A 27,995-nucleotide genomic window follows, 5' to 3' on the forward strand; every position below is an offset into this window, starting at 1 on the left:
ATGTACAACAGTGAGAAGTATCAATTGGCATTCAGAAGCAGTAACACCAACAATAATTTCTTTAGTAGAACTAAAACAAAAATTCCACACGAGGATAAATCTAACGTCGTTTATAAGATTAAATGTAATGGGGACGGGTCCAACGTATGTCAGAAGGCATATGTTGGGACAACAAAATCTAAATTAAAAACTCGTATTAGCTCTCATAAATCGGACCAAAAGACAAAAACTAAACCCATAGAGCAAAAAACTGCCCTTGCTGCCCATTGCCAACAAGAAGGACATACCCCCAATTTCAAAGATGTCGACATCTTGGCACAAGAAAATAACTACAAACGTAGGTACATGTTAGAAATGCTACATATTATAAATGTACCTCCTAATAAACGAATGAACTACAAAACTGACACGGAACATTGTGCTCAAATTTATAGAAATGTCATCGAAAAGCATAAGAAAAATTAGTTGGAAAATTCGAGTAAAAAGGAAAGGATGGAAAAGCTGCATCAGAGAACTTAAAAACAGAAGAGTTAAAATCCAATGTAATTATCGTTATAGTGTTTTGTTTTATTTATTTATACTAAATGTTAATTGTTTTTTCAAGCCAAATCCCTGATGATGACTATCGAAGATAGTCGAAATATCGGACAAATAAATTAATATATAAAAAAACAAATTCGTCTGTTTTTTAAATTCTGACCTCGAGCCAAACGAAAAACCAGAAGAAAAAAAAAAGTTTTTGAGAATTGCTAAATTCGTTCCAAATGGTGGAGGGTATTCAAAGTTCGGCCCGGCCGAACTTACAGCTTTTTTACTTGTTTAATTTTCAAATAAAAAAAATTTAAATTAATTTAAAGTCGACTTTGCCCATAGATATGTATTTCATTCTCGTCCTCCTTCTGTTTTTCTCTAAAACACAACAGTTCACTATAAGTGTTGCCTTTATTATTGTTCTGGTCTCCGGCTCAAGAATACTTACGAAATAAATATGTCTGTGTTTGATGGAGAACATTATATACTTGACCTTTGGCCTGTCGCTATTATAACATATAAGACGTTCAAAGTTTTGGCTCAACTTCAAGTACCATTATGTTTTATTGTCTGTGTTTTTGTTACTTTGAAAAGGGGTTACATTTTGCAGAGCATGTTGTTTCTTTTTATCGCATTTTAAGATGCGATTTTTTTTTTTTGGTTTTGGAAAATTTGGCAAAGCTTACAAAAAAAAAAAAAAAAAAAAAATGCGATTAAATGGAACAATGTACGATACAGGAGTAGTGGTTCAAAGTTTTTTATGAAAAAAAAAAAATATATACAGTGGTGGCCATATCATATGCAACTAAGATTCATCTACGTTAAAAGGCTATATAAATTTGTAAATTTCACAACGAAGTATATAAAGATGGGTTAATTATAGTCAATACGTTCTTACGATTTCAAATTATTATCAAAATGTGCAGCTTTTGTTTATATCTCTATGTTCACAGGTGTTTTGTTGACAAATATGAAATTTGGTGTGGTCAAAACATATGCAACTTTATATATTTGGTTTAAATAACGGCATTTTTACAATTTCCTTTGTTCTATTGTTCTTCTTATTATTAGCTAGAGACACTGCGTAAAGAGATTTAAAGCTACCTTCACATTTTTATTGCGTTGTTTTTTCACAAAGCTACAATAGAGTTTGGTCAAAAATGGCACGCGATAAATTTGGATTTGAGCTCTGACAACGAATTGTGACTGCGTATTCTTCTGGATTATCACAGAAATGTATTGCCGAGAAATATACCGTTCATAAAAGCTCCATATCGCGCATCATTAATAATTACAAAAAAAATTCACAAGTCTCTGTTATACACCGTGGTGGTCGAAGTCGAAAAACAAGCGATCGGACGGACAAATTAATAATCAGACACGTGAAAAAAGACCCATTTATATCTTCCTCTAAGATAGTGGAAAGATTTCAGTTGCCAGTTTCTGCTCGCACCATCCGTAGAAGACTTTTACAAGCCTCCCTCTGCGCAAGACGTCCTGCAAAAAAACCACTGATATCGAAGCGAAACCAGAAAAAGCGTTTGGAATTTGCTAAAGCTCATATAAATTGGACAGAGAGTAAATGGAGAACTATATTATTTAGTGATGAGTCCAAATTTAACATCATTGGTAGCGATGGCATGTGCTATGTAAGGCGACCAGAAGGAAAACGACTCGAAGCACGTTACTGTAAAAAAACGGTCAAGCATGGAGGGGGCAATATAATGGTGTGGGGTTGTTTTTCTGGTGCTGGAGTTGGCCCCCTACATAGAATTGTTGGTATTATGGATAGATTTATGTATAAAGACATATTGCAAAGGGTAATGCTCCCATTCGCAGAATATAATATGCCATTGCGGTGGGTCTTTCAACAGGACAACGACCCCAAACACGCTTCGAAGGTGGTCAAATCGTGGTTTGCCGATAATAGAGTTACGGTAATGGAATGGCCACCCCAATCCCCAGATTTAAACCCAATAGAGAACCTGTGGGAAATCGTAAACAAAAAAATTGATCGAGAAAATTGTACAAGTTTAGATGTTTTATTTTGCCGGCTGGAAGATGCCTGGAAATCAATCCCAAAAAGCGTCATTGACAATCTTATAGCGTCAATGCCTCGAAGATGTCAGGCTGTAATCGACAACAACGGATTTGCAACAAAATATTAACTTTATTTGCACTTTACTGAGCTCGATTTAATTAGTTGCATATGTTTTGGCCACTTCATAATAAGACTGAATATCTTTTTCTAATTTTTTTTATAAATGAATTGAATATCTATGGAGTATATGTTTTTTTTTCTTAAACTACAAGCAATAAAAAATAATATTTAAAAAAATAATTGCATAATTTTGTTTTCAGAAAAATTTTTCACGGTTTTTGGTAAAGGTTAGATTTCAGTTGCATATGATATGGCCACCACTGTATATATGTCTATTGTCTGTACACATTTATGTTGTGAATGCTTACACGCCAAGATAATTGTTAAAGATCTGAAGACGAAGTGGAAGACCATCTTCTATGAGTATCTTCTGTAAAAAAATTTTGTACCCCAAAGAATTCCATGTACAAATTTTTAAAGCCAAATCGATTGAAAAATATTTCCACGGCCCTCACAATAACTCTATATAACTCCAGCAGATTCCAAAAGTAGAACTAAAGATTATAAAAGTAGAACTAAAAAAAAGAATTTTGAGAAAAATAATTTTGTAAAATATTTTTGTTAATTTTTTTATGTTAAATTTTAAAAGACTGATACACCTGCCTCTTTGCTTTATATCTACTCTTATAATCTGCAGAATTTTTCATGGAAGTATTAAGGGTTGAAACGGACCAAAAACAAAAATTCTATTTTTTCTAAATTACTCTATTGGTCACAATTATTGACCAATCAAAAAAAATTGCATGGGGTAAGAGTTGCTGGGTCATCGGATATTATTTAGGAGCTGGAATAGACCATAACTTTTACTTAAAAAAAAAAACGAAAACTTCCAATACAACCCGAATATTTTTAATTCCAACGAAATCACAAATACCCGAAAAGGTCACTTATTGTCGTAGTTTTGATGCTGATATCTAAGACATCCGATCAAAAAAGTTGATGTTTGCAAGACCGCTTATAACTCGAGAACGGCTGTGCTGATTGCAAGAATTCTCAGCAATTCAGAATGGTCTGTTGGCAGAAAAGAATAACATCTAAAAAAATCGCAATATTGAATTACACACTATGTATTAGGAATATTATATACAATATTATATACATATCATAATTGTTATCCGATCCTCAAGAAATTTCTCAAGAGGGTTGGGTCAGAGTAGAAGCCTATAAGTTTTATAGATACTCACAAAATATTCAGGGGTTTAAATTGACCAAAACTTTAAAGGTGGATGAACATTTTCCTAATTTTGTGGTCACGCTGTAGTAACAATCAACGACAAATTGACACAGAATTTCGCATAAGACCAGAATTTAGGATAGGGAAAAAGTCTAGCATTTTGTATGGTCTTCGGATAAAATATAGCAGGAAAAATGGATTGTATTTTTTTTTTGCGAAATGTTGTACCCTCAGTCATATGGCTATAGCCAATCATGTCTCATCGAAATAACAATTTTAGATCCTAGGTCTCTTTGGACCAAATCCGTTCCGGGACATCTGGGGCCAAATTATGTCTCATCGAAATGACAATTTTAGATCCTAGGTCTCTTTGGACCAAATCCCTTCCGGGACATTTGGGGCCGATCTAGGGGTGTCTTTCCGTTAGTTTCGGTGAACACGATAACTCTCGAAGGGAGTATCCGATTTAGTCCGAACTTGGTGCATCGTAATATGACTATGACTAGAAAAAGAACAGATCGCCGAATTTGGAGCAAACTGTGGAAGTCCCAATATTTTCATCAGTGCTCGATACGAAAATTGAACAGAGAAAGGATGATCCGATGTTGCTCCAACTTTGCGAATAATAATATTTGCATCAGTGCTACGTCAGGTGCTAAAATGGACAATATCGGTCAACTTCATCAAGTATCTCCACCACAAATGGTCAACAATTTGAATAATTATAGGTCTTATAAAATGTTATGTAACAGCCTGATTATCTTCAAATTACACACATCACAAGTTCTGATGTGAAGATGGAATGTATCGGACAATTCCTTCTAGTATATCCCCCACAAATGGTCAAAATTTTGAATATCTATGAAGCTTATAAAATTATAAAGATTGTAGAGTTCGGACCATTTCTTCTTGTACCTCCCCCACAAAGGGTCAACGTTTTGAAACTCCGAAACGGTTATAATATCCGAAATAAGCATCCGACTGTCTTCATATTTCACACATCCCATTATTTCAACTAACACAAGATCTGCTGTGAAGGTGGAAAGTATCGGTCCACTCCTAGTGGTACCTCCCCCACAAAAGGTCAACATTTTGAATAGCAATAAAGCTAATAAAACACGACATTAATATTCGATTCCATTCAGACTTGGCACATCTCAATATTTCCATCAACCCAAGACCTGTTATAAAGATGGTAGAGATCGGGTCACTTCTTCTGGTACCTCCTCTACAAAGTGTTCAACATTCAAGATTTAGAAAAACAATGGATGAAATCGAAATAAGCATCCAAATTTCTTTAAAGTTCACACATACACACATTTTTGGTAACACAAGATCTGTTGTGAAGATGATATATATCTGCGAACCCCTTCTGTTACCTCACCTATTCTTCATCTTGCTATATCTAAATATTTCTCTCAACCAGAAACCTGAGATGAATATGGAATTTACCATATTCATACCAATATTTTTATCTGTATTAGACAAAGTATGAAAATGGAATACTTCGGTCAACTACATCTGGTACTGCACGCACATGTTGACATTTTCTAAAAATTATCACATATTTCATGTAAAGTGGACGAAGTAGTCAATATAGCCCAAACCTGGCACGTCGCAATATTTACAGCATATTTATTTAGATCGAATACGAACTGGACAATATTGGCCCATTCCTTCGGCTAACAATTTGAATGATCAGAAGTTAACATATATTTAAATAATCGAACATGTTTATACCCTACACCACATAGTGATAAGGGTATTATGTCTTTGTGCATTTGTTTGTAACATGGAGAAGGAAACGAGATAGACCCATAGTTACTTTTGAGAACCTTCATAGAATCACTTTCTGAGTCGATTTATGCATGTCAGTCCGTCTGTCCGTCCGTCCGTCTATCCATGTATTCTTGTGAACAAAATGCAGGTCGCATTTATTATCCGATTGAGATGAAATTTTCCAAACAATATTTTTTTGGCCCAAGGACGAACACTATTGAAATTGGTGAGAATCGGATCAAATTTAGATATAGCTCCCATATATATCTTCATCCGATTTCGGGTTAAATGTGCACCAAATGTCCACTATCAGTCCAAATTACCTGAACCGAGTTCGGCCTAGAAGCAAGTATATCAAATTTGGAGAAAATCGGTTCAGATATAGCTATAGCTCCCATATATATCTTTCATCCGATTTGATCTTTAAGTCCCTCACATTCCTACTATGCACTCCACAACCGTGATATTTGGTACCAGGTATTAGATGAAGCACAGAAATAGCTGTTTTAAATTTTATCGAAATCGGTTCAGATTTGGATATAGCTCCCATATATATCTTCATCCGATTTCGGGTTAATTGACCACCAAATGGCCAATATCAGCCCAAATGGCCCGAATTTTGACACATGTGACCGAGATTAGCCTTAAAGCAAATACAACAAATTTGGAGAAAATCGGTTCAGAAACAGCTATAGCTCCCATATATATGTTTTATCCGATTTGGTGTTTAAGCCTCTCACATTCGTAATATGCACTCCACAAGAATGATATTTGGTACCAGATATAAGATACAGCCCAGAAATAGCTGTTTGTAATTTTATCGAAATCGGTTCAGATTTGGATATAGCTCCCATATATATCTTCATCCGATTTCGGGTTTATGGTGCACCAAATGGCCGATATAAGTCCAAATGGACTGAATTTTAGTACATCAGACCAAATTCAGCTTAGAAGCAAGTATATCAAATTTAGTAAAAATCGGTTCAGATATAGATATAGCAACCATATATATGTTTCATCCGATTTAGTGTTTTAGTCCCTTACATTCGTAATATTCACTCCAAAACCGTGATATTTAGTACCAGGTATTAGATGGAGCACAGGAATAGCTGTTTTAAATTTTATTGAAATCGGTTCAGATATATATCTTCATCCGATTTCGGGTTAAATGTGCACTAAATGGTCAATACAGCCCAAATCACCTGAATTTTCGTACATAAGACCGAATTCAGTCTAGAAGCTTATACGTCAAATTTGGAGAAACCCGGTTCAGAGATAGCTATAGTTCGTAAAATGCACGATAGAATTAGATAGATTTTGATTTTGTACCAAATATCTCATAGAGCTCTGAAATGCCCTGTATAAACCTTTTTACGAGAGCTCTACTAAATATGCATAGTGGTGTAGGGTATCATAAGTCGGCCCCGCCCGACTTTTGAGCTTTCCTTACTGGTTAACTAGTTGGATCTTGCATTAAAAAATATTTTACTTTTAACACCAAACACAAAAAAAATATTCAAACTTATCAAAATTTAGCAAAGTAACAAATTATAATTTTCCCTTTCTATGACATTTAAATAAAGCACACAATGTCAACACAAATCCCCGCATTTTAAAGCTCAACAATTAAAGGCTTATTCAGAGTATTTTATTCGAAAATCCTATAGTTTTTTTTCTCTTTTGGTCACACAATACCGACCAGTGCAGTGGTCTGTAAAAGTGTTAATTGTTCAATATTGTTTTTGTTGTTTTTTTTTTTTTCATTTATTTGCTATTATTTATGAATATGTGTTGTACAAATATTGTGATGTGTTAAACAAAAACAGAAACAAGAAAATAAAACATAAGGAGAAACTACCGATAAAAAATTAAATTATATATATTTTGAGGTAAATATGTGGGTTTATCCATCAGCAGCAGAACATATTGACACACAACCACACACACACATACACACTCTCTCTCACACAGAGAATTTGATATAAATTTATTTTGTGTTCTCTTCATGGAATTACCTTTATTTCTGAACAAACATCAACTACTGTTGGTATGCATGAATTTGTGTATGTATGTGTGTGTGCATGTATGTGTGTGTAGATGTTGTTTGATGTCATCTTTGTTCGAGATGCATAAAATGAATGAATTGTTGTTCTGCAGGCGATAGCATTGACATAACAAAGTTTGTGGTAAAACTCAATTTGTTCATAAATTTAATTAAATTCGAATGGATATTTTTTGAATTTACTTGAACCTTAAATGTTCAGCAGGTGGGGGAGGAAATATAGAGGGGGAGGGGGGGTTATATTTAAATGGTATAACAAGTATATTTTTTAGATTATTGAAAACAAAAAGCAGGACTTCCATGGATTAAAGTGCTTCAATAGATCTTTTGAAACCTCCCTTTATGACCTCAGCCATATGGCTACAGTGGGTATATATCATTTGATACGGTTATAACGTGCCTAGTCGAAATAATGGTTTTAGACCAAATCCGTTTCAGGACATTTGGAGTTGATCTAGCGATGTCCGTCCGTCCATCTGTCTGTCTGTCTGGTGCGCACGATAACTCTCGAAGGGAGTATCCGATTTGGTCCAAACTTGGTACATCGTAATATTTTTGTCAAACTTAAATCGAGTTCGGAAATGGACAATATCGGTCCACTCCTTCTGATACCTCTCCCACAAAATGTCGAAAATTTCAAAAAATATTTTTGTTGCACAGAAAGTGTAACGACAAGCCGATTTTGCTCCAACTTTGCAAATCCTAATATTTACGTTAGTGCTACGTCAGGTGGAAAAAAAAAAAAAACAATATCGGTCCACCCCATCAAGTAGCTCCCCCACAAAGGGTCAGAATTTTTGATAAATTATCCCTATAAAATGCGAAGATGGGATATATCGGTCCACTCCTTCTGGTACCTCCCTCACAAAGTCTCAAAAATTTTAATTTTTGTGAAGCTCATAAAACGCGAAATTAACATCCGATTCCATTCAGATTTTGTTCATCTCAATATCTCCATCAACACAAGATCTGTTATAAAGACGGTAGAGATCGGACCATTTCTTCTGGTACCTCCCGATAATCGAGCATTGGCTGAGGGTATGCATCCGTCGGCAAAACCGACTGATACGTTTTAATTTGTTGAAGATTGTCTTGGTGTTGAAGATGTTTTATTCAAGGAAGACCTACTAAAGGCCTTTTATACATAAATGACCCTCTGAAAGGCTTCTGTCCATAGAAGTCCTGTTAAAGCTCTTCGTTCCATAGAAGACCCGTTGATGGTCTCCTATCCCTAGAAGAGCAGGTCTTCTATCCATAGAAGAACTTTTGAAAATATCCTATCTATGGAAGAAGAGCTCTTGAAGGTGTTCTATACATAGAAAGCCTGCAGAAGTTCCGAAGACCCGCTGACGGTCTTTTATCCATAGAAGTCCAGTGGAAGGTCTTCTATCCACAGAAGGCCTGCCGCAGGTCTTCGAACCATAGAAGACCTGTTTAAAGCTTTCTATCTATAGAAGACCAGCTGAGGGCCTTCTATCCATTAAAAACATGTTAATTGGCTTCTATCCATAGAAGACCTCTTGAAGGTCTTCTATCTATGAAAAACCACTTGAAGGCCTTCTATCCATAGAAGACCTCTTGAAGGTCTCTCATCCATAGAAATCCTTCTGTAGGTATCCTATCCATAGAAGACCATCTGTAGGACTCCCATCCATAGAAGACCTCCTGAAGGTATTCTATCCATACAAAACCTTCTGAAGGTCTTCTATCCATGGAGGACCTATGGAAGGTCTTCTATCCATAGAGGACCTATCCATATAAGACCTGTTGAAGGTCTTCTATCCATAAAAGACCTGTAGAAGATCTTCTTTTTATAGAAAACCTATAAAATATCTTCTATCCATAGAAGACCTATAGAAGGTCTTCTATCCATAGATGACCCCTTGAATATCTTCTATTCATAGAAGACCTTTTGAAGGTCTTCTATCCATAGAAGACCTTTAGAAGGTCTTCTATCCATAGAAGACCTATAGAAGGTCTTCTATCCATAGAAGACCTTTAGAAGGTCTTCTATCCATGGAAGACCTATAAAAAATCTTCTTTCAGTAGAAGACCTATAAAGGCCTTCTTTCCATAGAAGACCTATGGAAGGCTATTTATCCAAAGAAGACGGATAAAGAAGACCTATAAAAGGTCTTCTATCCATAGAAGTCCTATGAAGGTCTTCTATAGATAGAAGCCCTATGGAAGGTCTTCTATTCATAGAAGACCTTTAGAAGGTCTTCTATCCATAGAGACCTTTAGAAGGTCTTCTATCCATAGAAGACCTTTAGAAGGTCTTCTATCCATAGAGGACCTTTAGAAGGTCTTCTATCCATAGAGGACCTTTAGAAGGTCTTCTGCCCATAGAAGACCTGTAGAAGGTCTTCTATCTATATCTATCCATAGAAGACCTATGGAGGGCCTTCTATCCATGGAAGACCTTTTGACGGTTTTCTATTCATAGAAGACTTTTGACAGTCTTCTATCCACAGAAAACCTATAAAAGGCCTTCTTTCAATAGAAAACCTATGGAAAGTCTTCTATCCATAGAAGACCTTCAGAAGGTCTTCTATCCATAGAAGATCTATCCATAGAAGACCTTTAGAAGGTCTTCTATCCATAGAGACCTTTAGAAGGTCTTCTATCCATAGAGACCTTTAGAAGGTCTTCTATCCATAGAAGACCTTTAGAAGGTCTTCTATCCATAGAGGACCTTTAGAAGGTCTTCTATCCATAGAGGACCTTTAGAAGGTCTTCTGCCCATAGAAGACCTGTAGAAGGTCTTCTATCTATATCTATCCATAGAAGACCTATGGAAGGTCTTCTATCCATAGAAGACCTTTAGAAGGTCTTCTATCCATAGAAGATCTATAGAAGGTATCCAATCCATAGAAGACCTTTAGAAGGTCTTCTATCCATAGACACCTTTAGAAGGTCTTCTATTCATAGAAGGCCTTTAGAAGGTCTTCTATCCATAGAAGATCTATAGAAGGTCTCCTATCCATAGAAGACCTATAGAAGGTCATCTTTCAATAGAAGACCCATAGAAGGTCTTCTATCCACAGAAGACCTCTTGAAGGTCTTCTATCCATATAACCCCTGTTGAAGCTCTCCCATCCGTTTTTAACGGTATTCTATCCATAGAAGACCTGTTGAAGGTCCCTTCAATCCTGTGAAGGTTTCCTATCAATAGCAGACCTATTTTTGATCATCTGTAGAAGATCATCTGTAGAAGATAGAAGACCGGTTGAAGAGCTTCTATTCATAGGAAGCCTGTGTGGCTTTCTATCTATTCACTAGACACCATTTAAAGACCTCAATCACTTGAAGTCCCATTTAAGCCATTTTACCTAGAAATACCTCTTGATTTTTTAATAAGAAATGAAACGTGTGTGTTTGAAATCTGTGTATTTGTTTTGAATACTAAATTCCCAAAAATTAATTATTAATGCAAATAATTGCAATTTTATTCTATTGTAGAGAAATTTAACAAATCTCCCCCTAGTATGCAATCTTAAAATTAACTTTCTATCCCAAGATTACAAATTGCATTGGCAACAAAAGACCAAAATACCATCCAAAATCTTTCTAAATAAATTCTAATCTCCGAGCGTTTTAGGCCAACTTGTAGACATTCATATCAAACAATATCAAGTAATTGTTATTAACTTTATAATGGAAGTTAATTAATATTTATTAAACAATGCCTTTGGCATATTGTTAGCATTAGGGAATATTAATTGTTAAAATTAAATGCATTCATAATTATATTGATTAACACAAAGACGAGTTGGCAACAATGGCTGTCAGTCAGAATTTTCCTGGAGAGCATAGTAATAATTATTTAATCAAATATGTGTTCTTGGAAATATTTAATAAGAGTGTTGTAGTAATTGTGTAAATTGCAGGCATTTGCAATTGGTTATATTTATTGCAATATTATTACATAATACATAAATTGTTTACAAATGTTTATGTAAAAGAGGAAAATTGATTGCCAATTGAGATTATGTTTCCAAAATGATAGGAGAAATCATAAAAGTCAGTGTTTAAGGGGCTGTACAGAGTACACCTGAAACCCAGGTGTATGGAATATTTGAAACAATCAAATTATAATTAACAAAATGATTATACCCTCAGCCATATGGCTTGGCATTTACCATTTGATACGGCATAAACGTGCCTCATCTAAATAACGGTTTTACCCCTTAGGTTTCTTTGGACCAAATCCGTTTCAGAACATTTGGAGTCGATCTAATGTTGTCCCTCTGTCTGTCTGTCTAGTGCGCACGATAACTCTCGAAGGGAGTATTCAATATTATCCAAACTTGGTACACCGTAATATTATTGTCAAACTTAGATAGAGTTCGGAGATGGGCAATATCGGTCCACTTAAACATTTACAAAGAAAATAGTTTACCGCACAGAAAGAAAAAGAATAATCCGATTTTGCTCCAACTTTGCAAATCCTAAAATTTTTCATCAGGTGGTAGGTCAGATGCGAAAACGGATAATATTGGTCCAGTCCGTCAAGTACCTTCTCCATAAAGAGTAAACATTTTGAATAATTGTAACACTTATAAAATGTGATGTTACAGCCTGATTGTCTTCAAATTTCACACATAATAAAATTTTTATTAGCTCAAGGTCTGGTGTGAACATGGAATACACATATCGGGCCACTCCTTCTGGTACCTCCCTCACAAAGAGCTACAATTTTGAATATTCATAAAGCTCATTAAACGCGAAATTACATCCGATTCCATTCAGACTTTGTAAATCTTGTTATTTCTATCAGCACAAGATCTGTTATAGAGATGCTAAAGATCATACCATTTCTTCTGGTATCTCCCTCACAAAGAGTCACAATTTTGAATTTCCGTAAAGCTTATAGAACGCCAAATTAACATCCTATTCCATTCAGACTTGGTACACTTCAATATTTCCAACAACACAATATCTGGAGTGAAGATGGTAAAGATCGGAATATTTCCTCTGGTACTTCCCCAAAACAGGGTTAACATTTTGAAGATCCATACAGCTCATAAAACGAGAAATTAACATCCGATTCCATTCAGACTTGGGACATCTCAATATTTCTATCACCACAAGATCTGTCAAAAAGATGATATATCTAACCATTTCTTCTGGTACCTCCCACTATAGAGGGTAAAGTTTTAATTAAGCAAAACGGTCATAAAATCCGAAATAAGCATCCGGATCTCTTCATATTTCGCATTACCATTATTAATACAAACACAAGTTCTGCTCTGAAGATGGGCTATATTTGTCCACTCATGCTGGTACCTCTCCCACAAAGGGAAGTTAACATCCGATTCCATTCAGACTTGGCACATCTCAATATTTCTTTCGATACAAGATCATGGTTTGCGAAACAAGTCAGCGATTTTTCATAATTTGCTATATCAAAATATTTCTCTCAACCAGCCACCTAAGATGAATATGGAATGTCACGACCGTGAAAAATAAAAAAAAAAACAAGTAAAGAAAGACCAAAAATCGGGCGGGACCGACCGACCCTAGTTATCCTAAATAAACTATTATATGGGAGATATATCCTCTTCTGAATCGATTTCTACTAAATTTTGATGGAGGCATTTTTGTCAGAACCGATATGTATCAAAATCCAAAATATTTAAGCTAATCGGATGAAGATATATATGGAGCTTTGTCCACATCTGAGCTGATCTGATCTGGATGAAATTTAACAAATGTACTTGCGAGCTGTATTTGATATACTTCAGCGAATATTGTTGTTACGAAGTGCATATTACGGCTGCGGAGGACTAGCTATAACCGATTTGCACAAAATTTTACAAACTTAGGCTTAGTTTGGTCGTATGTTTAAAATTTATTCGATTTGGACTAGTATTCGACGTTTGGTGCACAATAAAAGGCAAATCGGATGAAGATATATTTGAGAGCTATATCGAAAATTTGATCGATTATCTCCAATTTCAATAGGGGCCAAACCAATGATTTTTACAAATTTTCATCTTGATCGGGCTATGTTTACAAAAATACATGAGCAGACGAACGGACAGACATTCATAAATCACTCTAGCTTCCGAACGAAATGAAGTAGATTAATTAACTTTTACTCGAATGTGTATTATGTCTGCAGGACTTTTGGTATTGAAACTGGCGTCGTTTTGGTATAGCCCCCATATTCAAGTTTCACATTTGAATATTGTAATGGTTTATGCCAAAAGTTGCCTATTCAAGTCCACGTCGTCCTATAGACCCTAATATAACGGCTAAATTCGGTATTTTTGAAATATTAAAAGAATTTTTTTATTTATTTATTCATATATTTTTTTTTTTTTTTTTTGAAAATTGACAAATTCGCTCCAAATGGTGGGGGTATTCAAAGTTCGGCCCGGCCGAACTTACAGTTTTTTTACTTTGAGAATACAAAAACTCTGTCGTTTTAAAGATGTTTTATTTTTAAATATTCACCATCTTAACTACCTCCCCTAACCAAATTAAATGCCCTTTAATTAAGTTAACGCATTTATCTCTCTCTCCGTCGCCGTAACGTGGCTTCTCAACAAATCAATTAATTTTAACCATTTTTCGTCTGTCGAGGCGTGTTTCGGCTTTTGTTGACGACTGACTATTGAATTAACTACTTACGCAAACATATGTTGACTAATGTATTTATTGTCGTCCTTGATGGGTGTGTGTGTCAGTGTGGTTTAGCCATAAAATGAGATAAGCTAAAATCCAATCAGTGCAGTGAAGACAAGAGAAGACAAGACAGGACAAAATAAAAGACACTCAGACAGGCCGCCAGTTCAGCTCTGCGAATGGTAAAATCCAATTAAATGTCCCATAAATATGGTTTCTTGGTGATAGCCACAAATTATATTTTGTCATCGTCATTAGTGTAAGTCATGAAATGCTAATGTAGTTAACTGGCGTCTATATTACATTTGTAGTAAATGCATGTGTGGGTGTGTGCGCTTGTAGTAATATATAATAATGTTGAACGGGAAGATGGCATGAAATAAAACTACTGCGAAATAAAAGAGGACAGGAATAAAGAGAATGCTATCGATTTAAGATAATTTCAAGCACTTTATAACAGACCAATAATGGTGGACCACTTCAAGGATAATTAAATTTGCAATCGTAGATTTTTCAAACAATTCCTCAAGGGTCCAAAAGCCACTACTTTGTATTAGAGAATTATGTCAATCATGTTGTTGTATTAGTAATTATATTTAAAGGATTATCGTGAATATTTTCAAGAATATATTTCAAGTACCATTAAAGCAATAATCATCAGGATTTAAGGGTTATTTTTGAAGACCTTAATCATTATTTAATGAATCGTTAGATTTTAACCTCTACAGACAATTATATACTTCTAGGATTGTCATCTATCAAATTTTCTAAAATACTAAATTTGAAACAATTATGGGGGGGGGGGGAGATTTGACTAGGATTATTTAAATACCGAATATCGGTGAGTATCGTTATATGTGCGCTATAGGAAAACGTGGAACTAAATATTCAATGTTCTGCCACCAGGCTACAACCCATTATGAATTAAAAATACCAATTTTATCAAAATGTCGAATATCTGGATTTACCAATGTATGGGAGCTATACCAAAACGGAGACCTATACATATAATGTTTCGCTACCGGAACTAGAACCCATTATGACCCAGAAATACCAATTTTTAGAAAAATCCGCGAAAAATTTTGGCAAAAATCATCAAAACACCGAATATCGGGAGGTACCGTAAAATGGGGGCTATACCAAACGTGGACCTATACATACAATGTTTCGCTACCTGAACTACAACCCATTATGAGCCACAAATACCAAATAATGTGACAACAATCATCAAAATACCGAATATCTGGAGGTACCGTTATATGGGGGCTATACTAAAACGTGAACCTATTCATGCAAATTTTCCACCACCGGAGCTAGAACCCATTTGACCAACAAATACCAATTTTTAGACAAATCCGTGAAAAATGTGGCGAAAATCATAAAAATACCGAATATCGGGAGGTACCGTTATATTTGGGCTATACCAGAACGTGGACCTACATATACAATGTTCCGCCAAACGAGCAAGAACCCATTATGACCTGCAAATACCGTGAAAAAATGTGGCAAAAATCATCAAAATACCGAATATCGAGAGGTACTGTTATATGGAGACTATACCAAAACTTGGACCGATATATCTACTTTTCAATACCAACCATCCTAGACACAATGCAAAATTTTGAAGCTCTACGTCAAATAATGTGGGCTGTATCGTGATTGCAACAGACGGACATTGTTAAATCTACTTAGAATTTTATGCTGATTATGAATATGTATAATTTATTGGGTCTACGACGAATTTTTAGAGATGTTGCAAACGGAATGACAAATTTAATATACCCTCCTTTCCAAGGTAAGGATATAAAGATCAGTACCAAAAGTCAAAAAACTTAGGTATAAAGAAAACTTGTGTTAAAGAAGATCATTAATTTTTATATCCTCAGCCATATGGATATACGGTCAAAAAAAAGTCTAGTCGAATTAACGGGTTTAGACCCTAGGTCTCCTAGGTGGAATGTTTTACGCACTGATAGATAAATGATAATCCGATTTTCCTACAACTTTGCAAATGTTGCCTCAGTGCTAGGTTCAGAGCGAAAATGCACAATATCGGTCCACTCTCCGCCACACAGGGACACAATTTTGAATAATTATAGCTCTAATAAAATATGACATAAGAGTAAGATTGTCTTCAAATTACACACATCACAATATTTTTATTAACCCAAGGTCGGGAGTGAAGATGTGATATATGGGTCCACTCCTTCTAGTACCTCTCTCACAAATGGTTAAAATTTTGAATATCTCGTAAAACGCGAAATAAACGTCTATATATATATTAATTCAAGATCCGTTATAAAGATGGTAGAGAACCGATAATTTTTTGTGGTACCTCCCCCACATAGGGTTAAAAATTTGAATAGCCGTGAAGCTCATAAAACGCAAAATTAACATCCGATTCCATTCAGACTTGGTACATCTCAATATTTCTATTAGCACAAGATCTGTAATAAAGAAGGTAGAGATCGGATCATTTCTTCTGGTACGTCCCACACATAGGGCTCGATTTTGAAAAACTGATTGAATTGATTTTGAAAATCAAAACACTCAAAGAAAGCGAAATAAGCATCAAACTCTCTTCAAATTTCACGCATACAAACATTTTTGCTAACAAAAGGTCTGTTGTGAAGGCGATATATCTGCGTACTTCTGGTACCTCATCCACAAAGGGTCACCATTTTCAATACTATTATCCGTCATAAATTTTTTCCTAAAAATTATCTCATATCTCTTATAAAGTGAAGTCCAAAACTGGCACGTCGCAATATTTTTATCATATTTTTTAGGCCCGATACGATTCCATTCATTCGGAACATACTCCATAGAGCACAAACAATTTAAATAATCATTACAGAAGTCAAAATGTATTTAAATAATCGAAAATTTGCTGAGGGATTTTTTTTTTAATTTTGCCAACAGATGCAAAACCGATATATATTATACCCTCCATTATAGTACGGAGGGTATATTAAGTTTGTCATTCCGTTTGTAACACCTCGATATAACGGTAACACCCAATATAACGGTACCTCCCCATTTTAGAATTTTTAACGGATTTTATTTTTTTGAAAATTGCCAAAATCCAAATGGTGGAGGTTATTCAAAGATCGGCCCGGCAGAACATACAACTTTTTTACTTGTTTTTAAATTGTTTGTATATTATCATAGATTTTATAAGACTATTTTTTACGTTATAAGATTTATATTATCGTGCATTTCCCAATGATATTTATCCATTTTCTTAGACATGGAAATTTCTCAGACTCCTAAAATTATATTTTCGTAAATTTTTTCAAAAACTCCATTCCAGCTTCTAAGGTGTTTTTAAAGATATTTTTCAAGGTCTAAAGATATATTTCATTGTGGTTTTCTCAATGATATTTTGTCAACTTTTTGCGGATACTTTTCCGAGTTGTAAGGTTGTTTTTTAAGACAATTTTCAAAATCCTAATAAATAAGTTATAGTAGATTTTTAACGATATTTTTTCAGGTTCTATATTATACGATCATGTAATTTTTCAAGGATAATTTTCGAGTTCAATATTTGTACTTTTTTAGTCCTAGAGTATATTATCGGGTTTGTTTTAAGGGTAATTTTCCAGGCCCAAGATTAAAGGGCCTGGATCTTTCCCAGTTCCCGGTATTTTCGTCAATTTACGCTTATTTATCGCACATTTTATACCTTGTTTAATTTTTTTAAGGATCTGTTATGTATAATCGCTAAAATTTTAATGAATCTTTTCTTGGTTATTTAAAACCGTTCTATCTCAAACGTGTGACATTAGTTATGTTTCATTCTTTAAACTGCTGCTTATTCTTAGAATTCCTGCAAACCTTAGGAACATTATTACAAACCTTCTCCTCATATATATTATCACATAACACCCATTTCATCATAACCCAAATCAACTGCTTCTTCATACCAAAACTACCAAAAAATGCCTTAGTTTCCCCCTTTGACATAATCGCTAAATCCTTGGAGAACTAGTTTTGTAAAACTTCTGATTGACATTTTAAAGATCTGTAGCATTTTCATACTTGGCTTTGTTGTTTGCCAAGACATTTCCCTTCAGGTGGAAATGATATCAACGGGAATAAATCAAAAAAAAAAAAAAAAAAAAAAAAAAAAAAAAAAAAAAAAAAAAAACGAAAATGTTGTCTAGACTACAGCATATTCGCCATTTGCTTTGCAAAAGGACAAGTTCCATTTTTCCTTCAAAGGGAAACATTTTGTACACACTTTCAGTCTTTCATTTGGAATATAAATGAAGTTAATAAAAGAAAATCGTAAAAACAATACGCTTAGATGGTTTATTTTTTCGGTAAGCGCAGGTTCATTGTGTATTTGGGTGTAAAACTTACTTTTCACATCATTAAATTTTTATGTTGAAGGAACTTAAATTTTATTTGAACGAAAAAAAAGCCAGAGGAGTGAAAGGTAAAGGTAGGTATTGGTGGCTGCTGTGAACTTGTGAATATTTCAAGGTCGCCGTCTTATAAAATGTTAGAGATGAAATATGACCTGTGTGTCTGCTGGGGATATGTATGGTACATTTATGACATGGACGGCATAAACTGGTAATTTGTGTGGTCAATGGAAATTTTGAGGTCAAATATAAAAAATAATGTAAAACAAGTAAAAAAGCTCCAAGTTCGGCGGTACGGAACGTTGCATACCCTCCACCATTTGGAACGAATTTAACAATTTTCAAAAAAATAGAATCCGTTAGAAATGCTGTTAAAATCTTAAAAATGCCGAATGTAGCCGTTATATTTGGGCTTATAAGACGTTGTGGACCTGCATAGACAACTTTTGTCATAATATTCAAATGCGAAACTTCAAGAAGAAATTTGGTGAATAATGTAGCCAAAGGTACTATTATATGGGGGCTATAGCAAAACCTAGACCTGCAGAGACAATTTTCTGTCTTAGGCTGTAGTCTCCATTTCGAACTTCAAGTAGCAAATTTTGAAGCAAGTTCGATGAATAATGTCGCTAAAATCACCGAAATACCGAGTTTCGGAAGGTACCGTTATATGGGGGATCTGCACAGACAATTTCCTGCCATAAGCTGTAGTATCCATTACGAACTTCAAATACAAAATTTGTAACAATTCCGGTGAATAATGTCACTAAAATCACTCAAATACCAAATATCGGGAGGTACCGTTATATGGGGGCTGTACGAAGACGTCAACTTGCCAGATAATTTTCTATTTTAGGCTGTAGTAGCCATTACGAACTTCAAATACCTGTTTTTAAACAATTCCGGCGAATAATGTCGCTAAAATCATCAAAATATCGAATATTGGGAGGTACCGTTATATGGTTGCTATAGGTGGACCTGCAGTGACAGTTGTCTGTCATTGGCTGTAGTATCCCTTGCGAACTTCAAATACAAACTTGAAACATTTCCAGTGAATAAGTTCGCTTAGATCATCAAAGTACCGAAAATAGGGAGGTACTGTTATATAGGGGGCTATACCAAAAACATGGACCTACATAGCCCGTTTTCAATACCAGAAATATGGCAGACCTAATATACATTTGAGTAAAATCAACCTACTTCATTTCGTTCGGAAGCTAGAGTGATTTCCACAGACGGATAGACGGACAGACGAAAAGACGGACGGACATCGCTAAATCGACATAGAATTTTATGCTGATCAAGAATATATCTACTTTGTAGGGTCTAAAATGTATATTTCGAGGTGTTACAAACGGAATGACAAACTTAATATTCCCTGCATACTATTTTGGAGGGTATAACAAGTAAACAAGGCTATGGTCGTGCTGGGCCGACCCACTTGTATTTTCAATTTCGCGAGTATCTGGCCACAATATATATCAAATATCAAACCTGTAGCTTGATTACAAATTAACATGGAAAGACGGACGGACATACATAGCAAGAGCGACTCAGCTCTGCAAGATAGGAAGATCCATATATAATTTCCAGTATGGGAAACCAAAATTTCGAGGTGTTGAGTAATTGTTGGCCCAATCAAACTTATAATACCCCCCATACTTAGTGTTGTAGGGTAGTATTAGGAGACGGTCAGAAACTGCAACTATACCTCCTTCTAGTCCCGAGGAAGTCAGTGAATTAATTTGAACACACTTCAACGAATCCCCTCGTATTTTTTCTTAGCGGAAATTAAATAACATCCGAGTCAGATATTATTATAGCTCCCATATATATATATATATATTTTATTCGATTTGGTGGCTTAAAGTCTCTCACAAGCCTAATATGCATTCCACAACAATGATCTTTGGTACCAGATATCAGATACAGCTCTGAAATAAGTATATCAAATGTTGTCAACATCGATTCAGATTTGGATATAGTTCCATCCGACCGAATTCAGTCTAGAAGCAGGTACATCGAGTTCGGAGGAAATTAGATCAGATATAGCTATAGCTCCCTATATGTTTGATCCGATTTGGTGTTTAAGTCCCCCATGTTCATAATATACATTCGACAACAATGATATTTGATACCAGATATCTTATAGAGCTCGGAAATACCTCTGTAAATTTTTATTAAGATCGGTTTAGATTTGGATATATTGTGCAAATAATGGCTAATACCAGCCCCAGACGAGCTGGTGGGCCATGGTGTCTCTATAGACGAGCTGGTGGACCAGGGAGTCTCTATAAGCGAGCTGGTGGGCCAGGGAGCCTCTATAGGCGAGCTGGTGGGCCAGGGAGTCTCTATAAGCGAGCTGGTGGTCCAGGGAGTCTCTATAGGCGAGCTGGTGGGCCAGGGAGTCTCTATAGGCGAGCTGGTGGGCCAGGGAGTCTCTATAGGCGAGCTGGTGGGCCAGGGAGTCTCTATAGGCGAGCTGGTGGGCCAGGGAGTCTCTATAGGCGAGCTGGTGGGCCATGGTGTCTCTATAGACGAGCTGGTGGACCAGGGAGTCTCTATAGACGAGCTGGTGGTCCAGGGAGTCTCTATAGGCGAGCTGGTGGGCCAGGGAGTCTCTATAGGCGAGCTGGTGGGCCAGGGAGTCTCTATAGGCGAGCTGGTGGGCCAGGGAGTCTCTATAGGCGAGCTGGTGGGCCAGGGAGTCTCTATAGGCGAGCTGGTGGGCCAGGGAGTCTCTATAGGCGAGCTGGTGGGCCAGGGAGTCTCTATAGGCGAGCTGTGGACCATGGTGCCTCTATAGACGAGCTGGTGGACCATGGTGTCTCTATAGAAGAGCTGGTGGACCAGTGAGTCTCTATAGACGAACTGGTGGACCAGGGAGTCTCTATAGACGAGCTGGTGGACCAGGGAGTCTCTATAGACGAGCTGGTGGACCAGGGAGTCTCTATAGACGAGCTGGTGGACCAGGGAGTCTCTATAGGCGAGCTGGTGGCTGGTGGGCCAGGGAGTCTCTATAGGCGAGCTGGTGGCTGGTGGGCCAGGGAGTCTCTATAGGCGAGCTGGTGGCTGGTGGGCCAGGGAGTCTCTATAGGCGAGCTGGTGGGCCAGGGAGTCTCTATATAGGCGAGCTGGTGGGCCAGGGAGTCTCTATATAGGCGAGCTGGTGGGCCAGGGAGTCTCTATATAGGCGAGCTGGGGGGCCAGGGAGTCTCTATATAGGCGAGCTGGTGGGCCAGGGAGTCTCTATATAGGCGAGCTGGTAGGCCAGGGAGTCTCTATATAGGCGAGCTGGTAGGCCAGGGAGTCTCTATATAGGCGAGCTGGTAGGCCAGGGAGTCTCTATATAGGCGAGCTGCTGGGCCAGGGAGTCTCTATAGGCGAGCTGGTGGCTGGTGGGCCAGGGAGTCTCTATAGGCGAGCTGGTGGCTGGTGGGCCAGGGAGTCTCTATAGGCGAGCTGGTGGGCCAGGGAGTCTCTATAGGCGAGCTGGTGGGCCAAGAAGTCTCTATAGGCGAGCTCGGCTCCGATATATATTTATTAATGTAATCCTTCTCCAAGTAATATCATGCACTCTATAGCAAACTGTAACTGTTCTAAAGCCAAATGTTGATAGGTGGTATGATCTACTTGAAATAAACTCTTTTGTTACGGGAGCTTTACTAAATATGCATAGTGGTGTAGGGTATCATAAAGTCGACCCCGCCTATTGACTATTCCTTACTGATTTTTAAATACGTAAGAATGAAAATAATTTCGATTCCCATTTTTTCGGTATAATCAATTGAACAATACAGTTACATTTTTTCCCATACCGTAATTGTTGAGCCTAAATTGCAATTGTCTTCAAATATCAAATTCATATCACCTCCACCTTTAGCCGATGTCTAATTGCTTTAAATAATTCATGCTCAGAGCATTAAGTGTCAAATAAAACAAAACATTTATCTCCATTGACATGAAGAATGTATTGACGTGTTTGTCAATCAATAAAGGATATCAAATTGTCGCACCCATACTCCGGACAATTTCAACAATTCATGTTCGACAATTCCCCATAAAAAATAGGATATGTACATCTGAAATATAAAAACATAAAAATTCAATCGATTCAATTTATAAATGTCATTTTTAATAGGAAATCTATTGCGAACAAGTTCACACATGCACACACACACATACACACACACATATGTGAATGCTCAATCAAATTCTCTCCACAGGGATTTTAAAGCATGTTATCTGTTATTTAATATGAATGACATCACAACACTCGCATAGTTGCAGAGTTGACATTTTGAAGAGACTTGGAACTGTTGTTGGTTTTTTTTTAGCAAAAAACATGTTTAAATGATCTGTTCTCTAATTACTTTAAAGTGTAGTGTTGATATGCCTTTCATAGATGATACTGACTTGATTAATTTTCGATAATTGATGGACATGATGAGGCTGATGACATCTTGAAATAGAATAATGTTTTAGAAATAATTTCTTCAGAATATCAAATTAATTTTTATATTTCTTCGATATTTCTGTGGAATGAGGTTGGCGACATTTGTCATCATTAGCAGAGTGACATTTTAATGGGAATATTTCTTTCGTAGAACCTGTCTTAGATAGGAAATGTAAAAATAAATTGCATTTTTTCAATAAATGTTATCATATGGGCTAATAAAAGAAAATATAAGAGAAGAAAATGACAGAACAAAATGCCAGGGAGTGCGTGTTGATGAGTCTATAGAGGCCAGGGTGCCTCTAGTAGAGAAGAAAACGAGAGAGCCGGTTAAGAGCCAGAGCCAAGGGAGACATTATAGACAAGCTGAAGGCCAAGGAGCTTCCATAGTCGAGCTGAAGTTGTCTCCTTGGACGAGCAGAAGGCCAGTTAGTATCCACAGACGAGCTAGAGGCTAGGAAGTCTCTATAGGAAAGTTGAAGCCCAGGGAGACTCTATGGAGGAGCTGAAGGCCAGGGAGTTCAGTGAGTCTGTATAGATGAGCAGGGGATCTCTATAGAGCTGTGGACCAGGGAATCTCTGTAGACTCTATAGGCGAGCTGGTGGGCCCAGGGTCTCTATAGGCGAGCTGGTGGGCCTGGCAGTCTCTATAGGCGAGCTGGTGGGCCAGGGAGTCTCTATAGGCGAGCTGGTGGGCCAGGGAGTCTCTATAGGCGAGCTGGTGGGCCAGTGAGTCTCTGTAGGCGAGCTGGTGGGCCAGTGAGTCTCTGTAGGCGAGCTGGTGGGCCAGGGAGTCTCTGTAGGCGAGCTGGTGGGCCAGGGAGTCTCTGTAGGCGAGCTGGTGGGCCAGGGAGTCTCTGTAGGCGAGCTGGTGGACCAGGGAGTCTCTGTAGGCAAGCTGCTGGGCAAGGGAGTCTCTGTAGGCGAGCTGCTGGGCCAGGGAGTCTCTGTAGGCGAGCTGGTGGGCCAGGGAGTCTCTGTAGGCGAGCTGGTGGACCAGGGAGTCTGTGTAGACGAACTTGTGGACCAGGGAGCCTCTATAGACAAGTTGATGGGCCAGGGAGTCTCTATAGACGAGCTGGTGAGCCAGGGAGTTCTATAGGCGAGCTGGTGAGCCAGGGAGTCCTATAGGCGAGCTGGTGAGCCAGGGAGTCCTATAGGCGAGCTGGTGAGCCAGGGAGTCCTATAGGCGAGCTGGTGGGAAAGGGAGTCTCTATAGGCGAGCTGGTGGGAAAGGGAGTCTCTATAGGCGAGCTGGTAGGCAAGGGAGTCTCTATAGACGAGCTGGTGGTAGGCAAGGGAGTCTCTATAGACGAGCTGGTGGTCCAGGGAGTCCTATAGGCGAGCTGGTGAGCCAGGGAGTCCTATAGGCGAGCTGGTGGGAAAGGGAGTCTCTATAGGCGAGCTGGTGGGAAAGGGAGTCTCTATAGGCGAGCTGGTAGGCAAGGGAGTCTCTATAGACGAGCTGGTGGTGGGCCATGGAGTCTCTATAGACGAGCTGGTGGTGGGCCATGGAGTCTCTATAGACGAGCTGGTGGTGGGCCAGGGAGTCTCTATAGACGAGCTGTGGAGTCCAGGGAGTCTCTATAGGCGAATTATTCTATAAAATGATACATTTGAGCTAGTGCTGAGCCCATTCGTATAGAGAAGCTTGTGCCGAACCTATTCGGATAGGAGAGCTCCTGCCGAACCTATTCGAATAGAAGAGCTTCTACCGAACCTTTTAAAATAGGGGAGCTTGTGCCGTATCTTTTCAAATAGGGTAACTTGTGGGCCAGGCGATTAGAGCAGCTGGTGTCGAGCCTGTTCGAATAGGGCAGCTTGTGTCAATCTGTTCGATTAGGGCAGATTGTGTCGAACCTATTCAAATTAGGGAGCTTGTACCGAACCTTTTCAAATAGGGGAGCTTGTACCGAACCTTTTCGAATAGGGCAGCTTGTGTCGAACCTGTTCGAATAGGGTAACTTGTGCCGAACTTATTTGAATAGGGCAACTTGTGTCGAAACTATTCGAATAGGGCAGCTTGTGTCGAACCTGTTCGAATAGGCCAACTTGTTTCGAACCTGTTCGAATAGGCCAGCTTGTTTCGAACCTTTTCGAATAGGGCAGCTTGTGTCAAACCTGTTCGATTAGGGCAGCTTGTGTCGAACCCTATTCGATTAGGGCAGCATGTGTCGAACCTGTTCGAATAGGGCAGCTTGTGTCGAACCTATTCGAATCGGGCAGCTTGTGTGGAACCTATTCGAATAGGGCAGCTTCCGTCGAACCTATTCGAATAGGGCAGCTTGCGTCGAACCTATTCGAATAGGGCAGCTTGTCTTGAACCTGTTCGATTAGGGCAGCTTGTGTTGAACCTGTTCGATTAGGGCAGCTTGTGTTGAACCTGTTCGATTAGGGCAGCTTGTGTCGAACCTGTTCGAATAGGGGAGCTTGTCGGCACAACCTGCATCAATGTGATGAAGCTATTCGAATAGGGCAGCTTGTGTCGAACCTGTTCGAATAGGGCAGCTTGTGTCAAACCTGTTCGAATAGGGCAGCTTGTGTCGAACCTGTTCGAATAGGGCAGCTTGTGTCGAACCCTATTCGAATAGGGCAGCTTGTGTCGAACCTATTCGAATCGGGCAGCTTGTGTGGAACCTATTCGAATAGGGCAGCTTCCGTCGAACCTATTCGAATAGGGCAGCTTGCGTCGAACCTATTCGAATAGGGCAGCTTGTCTTGAACCTGTTCGATTAGGGCAGCTTGTGTTGAACCTGTTCGATTAGGGCAGCTTGTGTTGAACCTGTTCGATTAGGGCAGCTTGTGTCGAACCTGTTCGAATAGGGGAGCTTGTCGGCACAACCTGCATCAATGTGATGAAGCTATTCGAATAGGGCAGCTTGTGTCGAACCTGTTCGAATAGGGCAGCTTGTGTCAAACCTGTTCGAATAGGGCAGCTTGTGTCGAACCTGTTCGAATAGGGCAGCTTGTGTCGAACCTATCCGAATAGGGCAACTTGTGCCGAACCTGTTCGAATAGGGCAGCTTTTTTCAAACCTGTTTGAATAGGGCAGCTTGTGTCGAACCTGTTCGAATAGGGGAGCTTGTGTCGAACCTGTTCGAAAAGGGCAGCTTGTGTCGAACCCTATTCGAATAGGGCAGCTTGTGTCAAACCCTATTCGAATAGGGCAGCTTGTATCGAACCCTATTCGAATAGGGCAGCTTGTGTCGAACCCTATTCGAATAGGGCAGCTTGTGTCGAACCCTATTCGAATAGGGCAGCTTGTGTCGAACCCTATTCGAATAGGGCAGCTTGTGTCGAACCCTATTCGAATAGGGCAGCTTGTGTCGAACCCTATTCGAATAGGGCAGCTTGTGTCGAACCCTATTCGAATAGGGCAGCTTGTGTCGAACCCTATTCGAATAGGGCAGCTTGTGTCGAACCCTATTCGAATAGGACAGCTTGTGTCGAACCCTATTCGAATAGGACAGCTTGTGTCGAACCCTATTCGAATAGGGCAGCTTGTGTCGAACCCTATTCGAATAGGGCAGCTTGTGTCGAACCCTATTCGAATAGGGCAGCTTGTGTCGAACCCTATTCGAATAGGGCAGCTTGTGTCGAACCCTATTCGAATAGGGCAGCTTGTGTCGAACCCTATTCGAATAGGGCACCTTGTGTCGAACCCTATTCGAATAGGGCAGCTTGTGTCGAACCTATTCGAATCGGGCAGCTTGTGTCGAACCTATTCGAATCGGGCACCTTGTGTCGAACCTATTCGAATAGGGCAGCTTCCGTCGAACCTATTCGAATAGGGCAGCTTGTGTCGAACCCTATTCGAATAGGGCAGCTTGTGTCGAACCCTATTCGAATAGGGCACCTTGTGTCGAACCCTATTCGAATAGGGCAGCTTGTGTCGAACCTATTCGAATCGGGCAGCTTGTGTCGAACCTATTCGAATCGGGCACCTTGTGTCGAACCTATTCGAATAGGGCAGCTTCCGTCGAACCTATTCGAATAGGGCAGCTTGCGTCGAACCTATTCGAATAGGGCAGCTTGTGTTGAACCTGTTCGATTAGGGCAGCTTGTGTTGAACCTGTTCGATTAGGGCAGCTTGTGTTGAACCTGTTCGATTAGGGCAGCTTGTGTCGAACCTGTTCGAATAGGGGAGCTTGTCGGCACAACCTGCATCAATGTGATGAAGCTATTCGAATAGGGCAGCTTGTGTCGAACCTGTTCGAATAGGGCAGCTTGTGTCAAACCTGTTCGAATAGGGCAGCTTGTGTCGAACCTGTTCGAATAGGGCAGCTTGTGTCGAACCTATCCGAATAGGGCAACTTGTGCCGAACCTGTTCGAATAGGGCAGCTTTTTTCAAACCTGTTCGAATAGGGGAGCTTGTGTCGAACCTGTTCGAAAAGGGCAGCTTGTGTCGAACCCAGCTTGTGTCGAACCCTATTCGAATAGGGCAGCTTGTATCGAACCCTATTCGAATAGGGCAGCTTGTGTCGAACCCTATTCGAATAGGGCAGCTTGTGTCGAACCCTATTCGAATAGGGCAGCTTGTGTCGAACCCTATTCGAATAGGGCAGCTTGTGTCGAACCCTATTCGAATAGGGCAGCTTGTGTCGAACCCTATTCGAATAGGGCAGCTTGTGTCGAACCCTATTCGAATAGGGCAGCTTGTGTCGAACCCTATTCGAATAGGGCAGCTTGTGTCGAACCCTATTCGAATAGGGCAGCTTGTGTCGAACCCTATTCGAATAGGGCAGCTTGTGTCGAACCCTATTCGAATAGGGCAGCTTGTGTTGAACCTGTTCGATTAGGGCAGCTTGTGCCGCACCTATTTGAATAG

At 38.7% G+C, this 27,995-nt stretch overlaps 1 protein-coding gene across 1 annotated transcript; it reads left to right on the plus strand.

Moving 5' to 3' along the window:
* Window positions 1-27,995, plus strand: LOC131803018 (keratin-associated protein 4-9-like). The gene is made up of 3 exons (XM_059123907.1): window positions 1-144; window positions 26,243-26,874; window positions 27,608-27,995. Exons 1-3 carry the CDS (start codon window positions 1-3, stop codon window positions 27,993-27,995), a joined length of 1,164 nt encoding a protein of 387 aa, XP_058979890.1.

Source organism: Musca domestica, unplaced genomic scaffold (assembly GCF_030504385.1).
Source record: "Musca domestica strain aabys unplaced genomic scaffold, Musca_domestica.polishedcontigs.V.1.1 26, whole genome shotgun sequence".
Classification (NCBI taxonomy): Eukaryota; Metazoa; Arthropoda; class Insecta; order Diptera; family Muscidae; genus Musca; species Musca domestica.

Excerpts from the sequence above, each read along its gene's own strand:
- LOC131803018 (XM_059123907.1), top strand. The coding sequence starts at position 1 with ATGTACAACAGTGAGAAGTATCAATTGGCATTCAGAAGCAGTAACACC. Across the intron at positions 145-26,242 it reads GTAATGGGGACGGGTCCAAC|GGGAGCTTGTGTCGAACCTG; the intron begins GTATGTCAGAAG and ends CTGTTCGAATAG. Across the intron at positions 26,875-27,607 it reads GAACCTATTCGAATCGGGCA|GGCAGCTTGTATCGAACCCT; the intron begins GCTTGTGTCGAA and ends CTATTCGAATAG.